The sequence below is a fragment of the Raphanus sativus genome, unplaced genomic scaffold (genome assembly GCF_000801105.2).
Source record: "Raphanus sativus cultivar WK10039 unplaced genomic scaffold, ASM80110v3 Scaffold3651, whole genome shotgun sequence".
Classification (NCBI taxonomy): domain Eukaryota; kingdom Viridiplantae; phylum Streptophyta; class Magnoliopsida; order Brassicales; family Brassicaceae; genus Raphanus; species Raphanus sativus.
Window position 1 is genome coordinate 1 of NW_026618955.1, and position 10283 is coordinate 10283.

The following is a 10283-nucleotide window of genomic DNA, read 5'->3' on the forward strand; positions in this document are numbered from 1 at the left end:
GAGATCTCTCTCTCTCTCTCTCTGCTCATTCGTCTTATTAACAGTGTCTCTGTAGCTGAATCGATTAATGTTTTGTAGTAAGTTGGGTTTGTCCGGTTAGAGCATATGAAAAAAATGCTAATACTGTTTCTTGTGATCCTTACTGGCAACATTGTGATTTGGATTCATATTCCAGGAAGCTTCTCTTACTCCATGGGTTCCTTAATATGCAATGTCTTACACTTAAATATGTTATTTTTTTGTGTGTGTCTAGGCAGCTGCGGAAACAGATTTCAGACCAAGCCGGATGGCAATAATGGCAAAACATGTTGAAGCTTTCATTAGAGAGTTTTTTGACCAGAATCCTCTGAGTCAGATCGGTCTGGTCTCGATAAAAAATGGGATCGCGCATACACTAACAGATCTTGGGGGTAGTCCTGAGTCACACATACAAGCCTTGATGGGAAAGCTGGAAGCCGCGGGTGACTCATCTTTGCAGAACGCCCTGGAACTTGTGCACGAGCATCTCAACCAGATCCCATCTTATGGTCATCGCGAGGTTCTGATATTGTATTCAGCTCTGAGCACCTCTGACCCGGGAGATATCATGGAGACTATTCAGAAATGCAAGAAATCAAGATTAAGATGTTCTGTTATTGGACTTTCTGCAGAGATGTTCATATGCAAACACTTGTGTCAAGAAACTGGTGGGTTGTATTCCGTTGCAGTAGATGAGGTGCGTTTAGTTACCTTCTACTTCAACTTTGTAACTTTGATTTTAGCATATGCTTTATGTCTTATTTTATCATCACGCAGGTGCATTTGAAGGATCTGCTGCTTGAGCATGCGCCTCCACCTCCGGCAATAGCAGAATTTGCAATTTCTAATCTGATCAAAATGGGTTTCCCACAAAGAGCTGCTGAGGGTTCAATGGCGATATGTTCGTGTCATAAGGAAGTTAAGATCGGAGCTGGTTACACGTGCCCGAGATGCAAAGCTCGTGTATGTGAGCTCCCTACGGAATGCACCATCTGTGGTCTGACGCTTGTTTCATCGCCACATCTTGCCAGATCATACCATCATCTCTTCCCAATTGCTCCATTTGATGAGGTTCCTACTCTGACAAGTTCGAATGATCCTCGGAGAAAATTGGGAAAGAGTTGTTTTGGTTGCCAACAGAGCCTACTTGGTGCAGGTAAGCAAATAAAACGCATATTGATTGAGCATCAGCTTATGTAGTAATCTTCACACATGTTTCTTAGTACAACTAAATGGTAAATTTTAAACTTAAGACAGGCCTAGTTCACCCTTGTCAGTGTCTCAGACTAGTTTGTCCTTTATCAACCGAGAGACCGTTAGCTTGAATATAAAGGAGGGCTCATTGGTGCTTTTGATTATGTGCAGGGAACAAACCGGGGCCATGCGTGACGTGTCGTAAATGCAAGCACTATTTCTGTCTGGACTGCGACATATACATCCACGAGAGCTTACACAACTGTCCTGGCTGCGAGAGCATTCACCGTCCTAAATCTGTTTCCTTGATGGAAGAATGAGAGAATGTGTTTACGCTCGCACAATTTTTCCAAACGATGATCGTCTTTGTGGAATTAAAGGTTGCAAATCTATACTATTAGGATTCTGCCCCTAGATTTTCAAGTTATTTACAAGAGAATGTCATTGTCTTATTCAAATTTTTATTAATTATTCAAGTCTAAAATTGTTAAACGAATGACATTCTTCCTTTTCTATAACATTCCGAAATTTCAGCCTATATTAAATGTCATTTAATCTAACAAATTAAGAAAAAACTAAGGAAGTCGTTATAACAAAAAAAAAAAAAAACTAAGGCCCGTTGAATACCTATTCTTCTTTAAATTATTACTTTCTTTACTAAAATCCAATAACCAATTTAATAATGTCCTATGAATAATCTTTTTTTTTATTATTATTATTATTTTCTTTTTTTTCAATATGCAAATGGTTGGTAAGACCAAATACTCGATTTTAATGGATCAAGTTACAAAAACATTAGATAAATATTTGAGTCTAATTTTATGCCCGATTTAAATTTTGCAAAAAAAATAATTATATTTTCTCAAAATAAACATGTTTAAGATAGATATTGGCAATCCAAAACATAAAAATCAATTATTAAAATAATATTTTTCCAACTACCTATTAAACAATGTTAAAAGCACATTATAAAAAATGAAGTAAACATTTTAACCGATAAAATAAAATATTTAAATATAGACAATACCGTCGTTTTAAAATATTTTTAAGGGTACCTATAAATATCATAAGATCTATTGTTCCAATATGATCTTTTAAGTATATGAGCTTTCAATTAATTGTTTCAATAGTAAAATTAAATTATCAAAACTATTATACATTGTAATTACATTAAATAAAAATCAAATATACAACTATTAAACGTAAAAATACCTTTACAATGGTTTTGCATTATATTGCAAGTTATTTTTATTTTAAATTATATTTTCCTTCTAAAATTAAATTTTATTGCAAATCATTTTTAATTTAATTGATTGCTGAAGTTTGCAACCACAAAATACTCTTTAAAATTTTCAGAGTAACATTTTTTATAGATATTGATCATCCAAACTTATTAAAAATTACTAAACAAAATCATAAAAAATTAAAAGCACATGATATAAACTTCATGTAGAAACACATATGTTATAACAATAAATACGTAAAAATATAAAAAAATCCGCGCTTTAAAAGCGCGGGTCAAAATCTAGTAAATTAGTTTAAGACTCGAACACTTTGACAATTCAAGCTATGTGACTTTACATTTACCATTGTTATAGAGTTTTTCTAGAAGCAAACGTCAGAATATGTATTTGTTTTCAGTTCTTGGCAGAAATATTCGGAGCTACATAGTTTAAGCAGTTACCAGAAGTATCTTGGCATATCTGAAAAAGTATAATAATACTAGGATATAACCTTACATACAGTTGTATATTATGTATTTTAATTAATAATAAAATCGATAATAGGAAAATAAAATCACTTGGACACCTTTTCTAAATCTTATACATACACTTGTATATTATGTACTTTCTAAATCATTTTATTTTCTGATTATATAGAAATTTCTAAATCATTTTATTTTCTGATTATATAGAAATCCATATATTATATAAAAGTTTTACTTTCAGATATTTCTCCTGTTTTAGAAAATGGAAATAATTGATCATCAAAATATTCTTTATGGTATTATAGTCTTACTCCTCATTATTTAATAATAAGAACTAACACTTTACAATTCCATGTAAGTGGTCAATTTTAGAAAATTATATTAAATAAAAATGTCTGTTTACATTTGTTATTTCATGCATATGTTTATATAACTATATGCCAATGTAAATTTCATAGGAAATATATATATAAAACAACTAATCCAGTTGACGGTTTGATACAGTAAATAAAATTACTCCATATAAGCAACATCAAATTTTGTGCATAAATGTTATATTAAATTACTATACGATACCAGTAAATGTCATATTGATTTGATGATACCTAAATAGTTTGTAGAAAACACCATCATTTTAGTCAGATAAGTATCCATATATATAACATCTTTCACTCTTTGCAATTTTCAGAATATAACTTTTATAACTGATATGTCAAGCTAGCAAAATAAATATGACAGCACAATACAAAAGATTTTTGAAATACACAATTCCTAACAAAGCTTCATCTTCTTTTCCCCCCCTCTCTCTCTCTCTCTCTCTCTCTCTCTCTCTCTCTCTCTCTCTCTCTCTTCCTTCTCTCTCCATTTCTTGTACCTTCCTCACTTCCTTATCGAATGAGAGAATAAGAGAATCTGTTCACATACACAATTTTTCCAAATACTAATTCTCTTTGTTGAATAATAAAGAGGAGATTGCAGATAAGGCTTACCTCTAGCATTATTATTGGGTTTCCAGCAGCAACCTCAGAATATATATCGACACATAAAACTTTTCAAACACAAGCTGTCTTATTGGAAATCCTCAAAGACATGATGTTCACGTCTAATTTTTTCCTAATTTGATCAGAGTAGAAATTATGAGAAGCATAAAAAGAAGTGTAATTGGTCTTATATAATGTAGTTTGTCTCCTTGGTGGATATCCGTCTTAGTCGAAGTCTATAAGTTGTTTCACCTTTAAGGTTAATCGTTTTTTTCCAGTGGCAAAAATTAAAACATGGAGATTGGTATCTGTTCATGTAATAATGTAATCCATCAAAGAGTATTATAAAAAAAACCATGATCATATTTGATCGATTGCACGTCTACAAAAAAAAATAGAGATTATATTAATATCAAATATAAACAGTTCTTTTTTTTACAACAATATAGCAAAAAAGATAGTATAATCTAAACATTTATTTTCGCCTAAGATTAACGTAATTAACATAACAGCTTGCCTACACTGTCAAATGATTAAGTTAACTCAGATTACTTCATACAAAAATTGATACACAATCTACAAATAATTGTTACTTGCATGCTTTCAAACACATAGTTCGTTAATACCGTTACAAACGACGCGCCGCAATTGCGCGTGGGTTAATAACAAAAGTCCTGGTGTCTATAGTCAACGTATATCTTTGTCACGTCTTAAAAAGGATCCAGAGAGTCTCCCGCCTTTCTATCTTCTCTTCCACTCTTTTATATTTAGGAAACAGAACAAAAAAATCAAAACTTTTCCTTAGAGAGAGAGAGAGAGAGAAAAATCCAGAGGAAGAAGACGATTGGTTTGGTTGATAATTCAAAAACGCGACGAAGACGACAAACAATGCCGAGCAAGCTGAAAAAGGCGATTGGAGCGGTTAAAGACCAGACGAGCATCAGCCTCGCCAAAGTCACCAACAGAGCCAACAGAGGCGGAGACCTCACCACCCTCGAGGTAGCCATCCTCAAAGCCACGAGCCACGACGAGGACGTCCCGATCGACGACCGTCTCGTCTCCGACATCCTCGCCATCATCTCCTCCAAGAAATCTCACGCCGCCGCTTGCGCCGCCGCGATCGGACGCCGCATCGGGAGGACGCGGAACTGGATCGTCGCGCTCAAATCCCTAGTCCTCGTCCTCAGGATCTTCCAGGACGGAGACCCTTACTTCCCGCGCGAAGTCCTCCACGTCATGAAACGCGGCGCGAAGATCCTCAACCTCTCCACCTTCCGCGACGACTCGAACTCGCGACCTTGGGATTACTCCGCTTACGTCCGCACCTTCGCGCTCTACCTTGACGAGAGACTCGACTGCTTCTTAACCGGGAAGTTACAGAGACGGTACACTAACAACAACCAGAACAAAACCGGAATCAGATCCCGGTTTAATCCAAAAACTAGAAACAAAACCGACGAACCGGCGGTTAGAGATATGAAACCGGCGATGCTCCTCGACAAGATCACCTACTGGCAGAGACTGCTAGACAGAGCCATCGCGACGCGTCCGACGGGAGACGCGAAAGCCAACAGGCTCGTGAAGACGTCTCTCTACGCCGTCTTGCAAGAGAGTTTCGACCTCTACAGAGACATCTCCGACGGTTTAGCTCTCCTCCTCGACAGCTTCTTCCATCTTCCGTACAAATCTTGCGTCCACGCGTTTCAAGCCTCCGTCAGAGCTTCCAAACAGTTCGAAGAGCTCAGTGGGTTCTACGACCTCTGCAAGTCGAACGGCGTGGGACGCACGTCGGAGTATCCCAGCGTTCAGAAGATCTCGCTCGAGCTTCTCGAGACGTTGCAGGAGTTTTTGAAAGATCAGTCGTCGTTTCCTGGGAACAACGCGGGGATGTATCCGTCGCCGAATAGTCTTCTTCTTCCTCCTCCTCCTTCTTCGACGGTTTCCAGCTCGCTGTCGGAGAGGTGTTGTTCGGATTACGGGTCGTTTCGGAGTGCTTCTTTGGAGGATACTGGGACTAGTAGTCCTCCGATGTCTTGTCACTCGGAGCCTTACGGAGGAGGAAGAGAGGATCCTAATGGGAATAGCTTCGATACTGTTTCGACTAAGTCTCTTCCCAATACTCCCTCTGTTTCTTCTGCTTCCAGTATCGATGACAAGGAGAAGAAGAAGAAGAAGAAGGAGAAGACGAAGAAGCGAGAGGAGGCAAAGGTGGAAGGTTTTGATCCTTGGGAGGCGTTGATGTTGAGAGATGAACCGAGGAAGAACATAGAAACGATACCTGAAGAAACTTCAACCTCTGAGGTTCAGAGAGAGTCAGGGAACTGGTTGCTTGCGCTGGAAGAAACAGTTACTACGCAAGTGCATGATGATGATACTAACTCCATGGCGATAGTACCGTTCGGATTAGATGATCCGATGCCTGTGGCGTTTCAAGCCACCGCGACGGACCAATACAATCCATTCTTGGTGGAATCAGCTGCGCCGTTAGCTAAAGTCGGTCCAACGGTAGAGCTGATGAGTACCACGTTTAATGCCTTGGCTGTCACGGACTTTCAGGGAAACGTTCCTGACGATTTTGAGCCGTCGACTGCGCCAACTTTCAAGGCCACAGGGAGTTTGCCCGACAAGTGTGAGCCATTTGCAACGTTTGAGAGTTTTGGGTTCGAAGAGAGTGTTTTAGAAAATGGAGGGGTACATGAGCAATCTGTGTTGCAAGAACAGCAGTTATGGTTGCAGAATCAAAACAAGATCATAGCTAAGCATTTAAATTTGATATGATGTTAACTTGGCTAGGCAGAGACTGAGATGTTTCTTGATTTTTTTCCTTCTTCTGTTAACATTGTAAACTGAACTCTTAATTTTTCACAACTAGGAGAAAAGTAATACAACACGTGCATTTTACAAATCCTGCTTTTGACACCGTGACTATACGTACGCTTTATTTAATATGAAAATGAAAAGTAAAAGAGTGTATGAGGCGGAAACTTGAAGTCATAGGAAGCTAATAAAGAAGAGTCAAAGAAATGATTTTTCATCAAGGAAAACAACATAGTAAAAGGTATGGTCATGACTCATCCGTCATCATTCACAACAGAGGATTATTAGCAGAGGATTATTAGCAGAGGATTACTACCTAGTAAGCTAATGTGACTGACGTATCAGAGACCCACAGCTCTTATGCTGCTGACACTTTCTAATTTCTCCTCCTCCTATTTGCTACACGTGGGTCCCAACCACTCTATGTGCTGCGAAACAGAAGATTTTTTCTTGGTACGAGTATCTGACCATTTTACCCTAATATGCCATTTTGTTTGGTAGGGTGGCTATGGCTTGGTCCCAGGAAAAGAGTACAGGGAGGGGGTAAGATTGTGATTTAAGGTATACCATGCAGAATTAATAACCCGTACACGAGGAGGGGAGGCAAGAATCATCACTTGGCACTCTTATTTTAATATTTTTTAAGAAAAAACAGTTTAATTTTCTTTTTCTGTGTTCACATTGAAAACCGAGACATCGGATGAGAGAAAAGAGCAAAATCCAAAAAACAAAAGGGAAGAAGATCCGAAAGAAAACTTCCTCTGAAATATCTCTCACACTCGGAGCAGATGACATAAGAGAGAAAATAAGAAACTTTCAAATTATTTTTTAGCATAGATATTTTTCATTGGATCTAACTGTTAGATCTTTTGATCCTTTTACCACTCTGTTCTTCATCGATAACACTATTTATCTGTGACTCTCCCATTTCTTTTGTTTGCTGTTGATCATCTTCCCTCCTTCACAGTCTGTAACCGTCTTTTGTTTTCTTACATGCCACAACACATGTCACACACTCATCATGTTCAGGTTCAGGGCTCTGCTGTGTCTATTCAATCTTCCGACAAGATCGAAGGTAAGTTTCTAAATATAGTTAGATCCATATGATCTGGTTTCAAGATCATATTTCGTTTTCCTACTTTTTTGATCATCATCTTTATTATAAGTCTCATTTGTGAGTTACAGAATTTACACTCTGTTTACATTTTGAAGCTTGATCTCTTTAAGAATCATAGTATCTAGTGCTCGTGGACAGCATTACTTAGTAATCATGGTGATGTTTATGTTATTTGGTATATATGATCCGTAGATGCCTTTAAGAAGATGAAAGTGGATGAAAAGAAAGTGTTGAAATCTAATGGGTATCCGGTTCGTCCTGGTGAACGAGACTGCCAGTACTATCTAAGAACTGGTCTATGTGGCTATGGAAGCAGTTGCCGTTACAATCATCCCACTCCTCTTCCACAGGTAAGGATCATAGTTTTCTAAGTTCCCTTTTTAATAATTATTTTTTTTGCTTCTGACTCATGACTTACTGCATTAACTAAACTCTTTAACAGGGTATTATGTATCACAACGAGGGGCTCCCTGAGAGGATTGGTCAGCCGGATTGTGAGGTGCAGTTCTTGGATCTCTCTAATAATCATCTATGATCTGTTTAAACTCGATTTGTTGTTGTTGGTGTGAGTGCATTCAACTTTAAGCTTATTCTCTCCATCCATCGAGCATTAGTAACAGAACATATTCTTGTTTGTGATTTTACTTTAAGAACCAACAAGAATCTACATTTAACTCCAGAATATATTCCTCTTGTCTGGTTTAGTCTCATCTTGATTTTAAAGATAGATAACACTTGGTCCAAGTACAAAGACGTTAGCGTACGTGATGCATTTGAGTAACTGAGTTAAGCCTTATTGTCCATTTAGGGAAGGGTTTATAACTTATTCTAGTTTGTAATTTCATTTAAGAGGTGACAAAAATCTGTACTGAACTGCAGAACATATTCATCATGCCTGATTTAGTCAGTCCTTCCTTGATTTGGAAGATAGATAAGCTGGGCCGGTAGATGAACCTTATTGTTTGCTTTCTTGAATAATGCTTTTCAAACCACTCTTGCAGTATTTTCTGAAGACAGGAGCTTGTAAGTATGGTTCAACTTGTAAATACCATCACCCAAAGGACAGGAATGGAGCAGAACCTGTGTTGTTCAATGTTCTCAGTTTACCTATGCGTCAGGTAGTTTCATCTTGGTTATGTATTTTTTTTTATTTTTAGTATCGAACGTGGAGGACTTATTTGAGTTTCTCCTCCAGGGTGAGAAGCCATGTCCATTTTACCTGCGAACGGGAACATGCAGATTCGGAGTTTCTTGCAGATTCCACCATCCTCAACCTGATAATGGAGGACATTCTACTGCTGCATATGGGACGTCTAGTTTTCCTTCTGCAGGTGGATTAACAATGATGTCTGCATATGGAGCTTTGACTCGTCCACAACTTCCTCAGTCCTATGTTCCTTTCATGGTGTCACCCTCTCAAGGCCTTTTGGCTCCTCAAAGCTGGGCCACTTACATGGTAAGTCCGAATAGAAGCTACCAGTGATGGATAGTTTTCTCTTGCTCTCTTGGTTTTTGAAACTTGAATAAGAGCTTTGGTTACAAAAAGATGTTTACCTCTTTTGGTTCTTTGAATCATGTAATGAGCTACCACTGTTGTGCCATTTTTTTTTGCTGTCCAGGGACAACCAGCTTGTGGTAACGTCAAGTCTTATGGATTCTGCAAGTTTGGACCAAACTGCAACTTGGACCATTCAGTGCTGCCATACCCAGGCTTTACCATGCCTTATGTTTCACCTGTTTTATCAAATTATCAGAGGATCACACCATCTCCAAGCCGCTCTGGTTCAAAGACCAACGACAAACCTGATGTTAAGAAAGACATGTTAGAGACTTAGAAACCAGACGATGATTCTAAACGATTAACTCCCAAATGAAGAAATGATCGTCATCACCATGATCACATTCACAGCTTTCAAAGATCTCTCTCTCTCTCTCTCTCTCTCTCTCTCTGCCCATTTTTTGTTAGCTTTTGTGGGAAGATGAGTGGAGGTGGAAGTATTTCTCTCTTTTGTATGGAAACAATATAGGACTCTCCTGTTTTCGTTTGTTTTGACTCTGTTAATAAAATTTACATGAATAACTAGGTGTTTTCCTGCACCATGTGCAGAAATAAAATTTTTAAAATATAAATTTATTTTAAAATATAAATTTTGTTAATTTTTGATTTTTTAAATTTTTTATTTTATTATTTGCTTACAATATACAATCTTAATTTAATCATATATAAAACTTTAAGATTAAAAAAATATTTTTATTCAATGTATATTTAGTAATATACTAATATATATGTATATCTTTTTGTAAAATATATTAAATCAAATTTTGTAAATGTAAGAGAAAATTTTGTTAAGTGTATAATTATCAAAACATAAAACTGAATAATTTTCTAAAATTTGTGGATCTTAAAAATAAACTAATAGTATTGGATTAGAAAATTTCATTTAAAAAC

General features: G+C 37.1%; 3 protein-coding genes across 3 annotated transcripts; all 3 read left to right on the plus strand.

The window, feature by feature from the left end:
• Nucleotides 1-135: 135 nt before the first annotated feature.
• Nucleotides 136-1748, plus strand: LOC130506772 (general transcription factor IIH subunit 2). The gene is made up of 3 exons (XM_057001459.1): nt 136-715; nt 796-1174; nt 1384-1748. The coding sequence occupies exons 1-3, from the start codon at nt 287-289 to the stop codon at nt 1530-1532; spliced, it is 957 nt and encodes a 318-aa protein (XP_056857439.1). The 5' UTR covers nt 136-286; the 3' UTR covers nt 1533-1748.
• Nucleotides 1749-4742: 2994 nt separating this feature from the next.
• On the plus strand, nt 4743-6693 carry LOC130506773 (clathrin coat assembly protein AP180-like). The gene has a single exon (XM_057001460.1). It carries the CDS (start codon nt 4789-4791, stop codon nt 6676-6678), a length of 1890 nt encoding a protein of 629 aa, XP_056857440.1. The 5' UTR covers nt 4743-4788; the 3' UTR covers nt 6679-6693.
• Nucleotides 6694-7338: 645 nt separating this feature from the next.
• On the plus strand, nt 7339-9911 carry LOC108838027 (zinc finger CCCH domain-containing protein 3). The gene is made up of 6 exons (XM_018611016.2): nt 7339-7792; nt 8027-8184; nt 8277-8333; nt 8836-8952; nt 9030-9290; nt 9454-9911. The coding sequence occupies exons 1-6, from the start codon at nt 7711-7713 to the stop codon at nt 9667-9669; spliced, it is 891 nt and encodes a 296-aa protein (XP_018466518.2). The 5' UTR covers nt 7339-7710; the 3' UTR covers nt 9670-9911.
• The last annotated feature ends 372 nt before the right edge of the window (nt 9912-10283 follow it).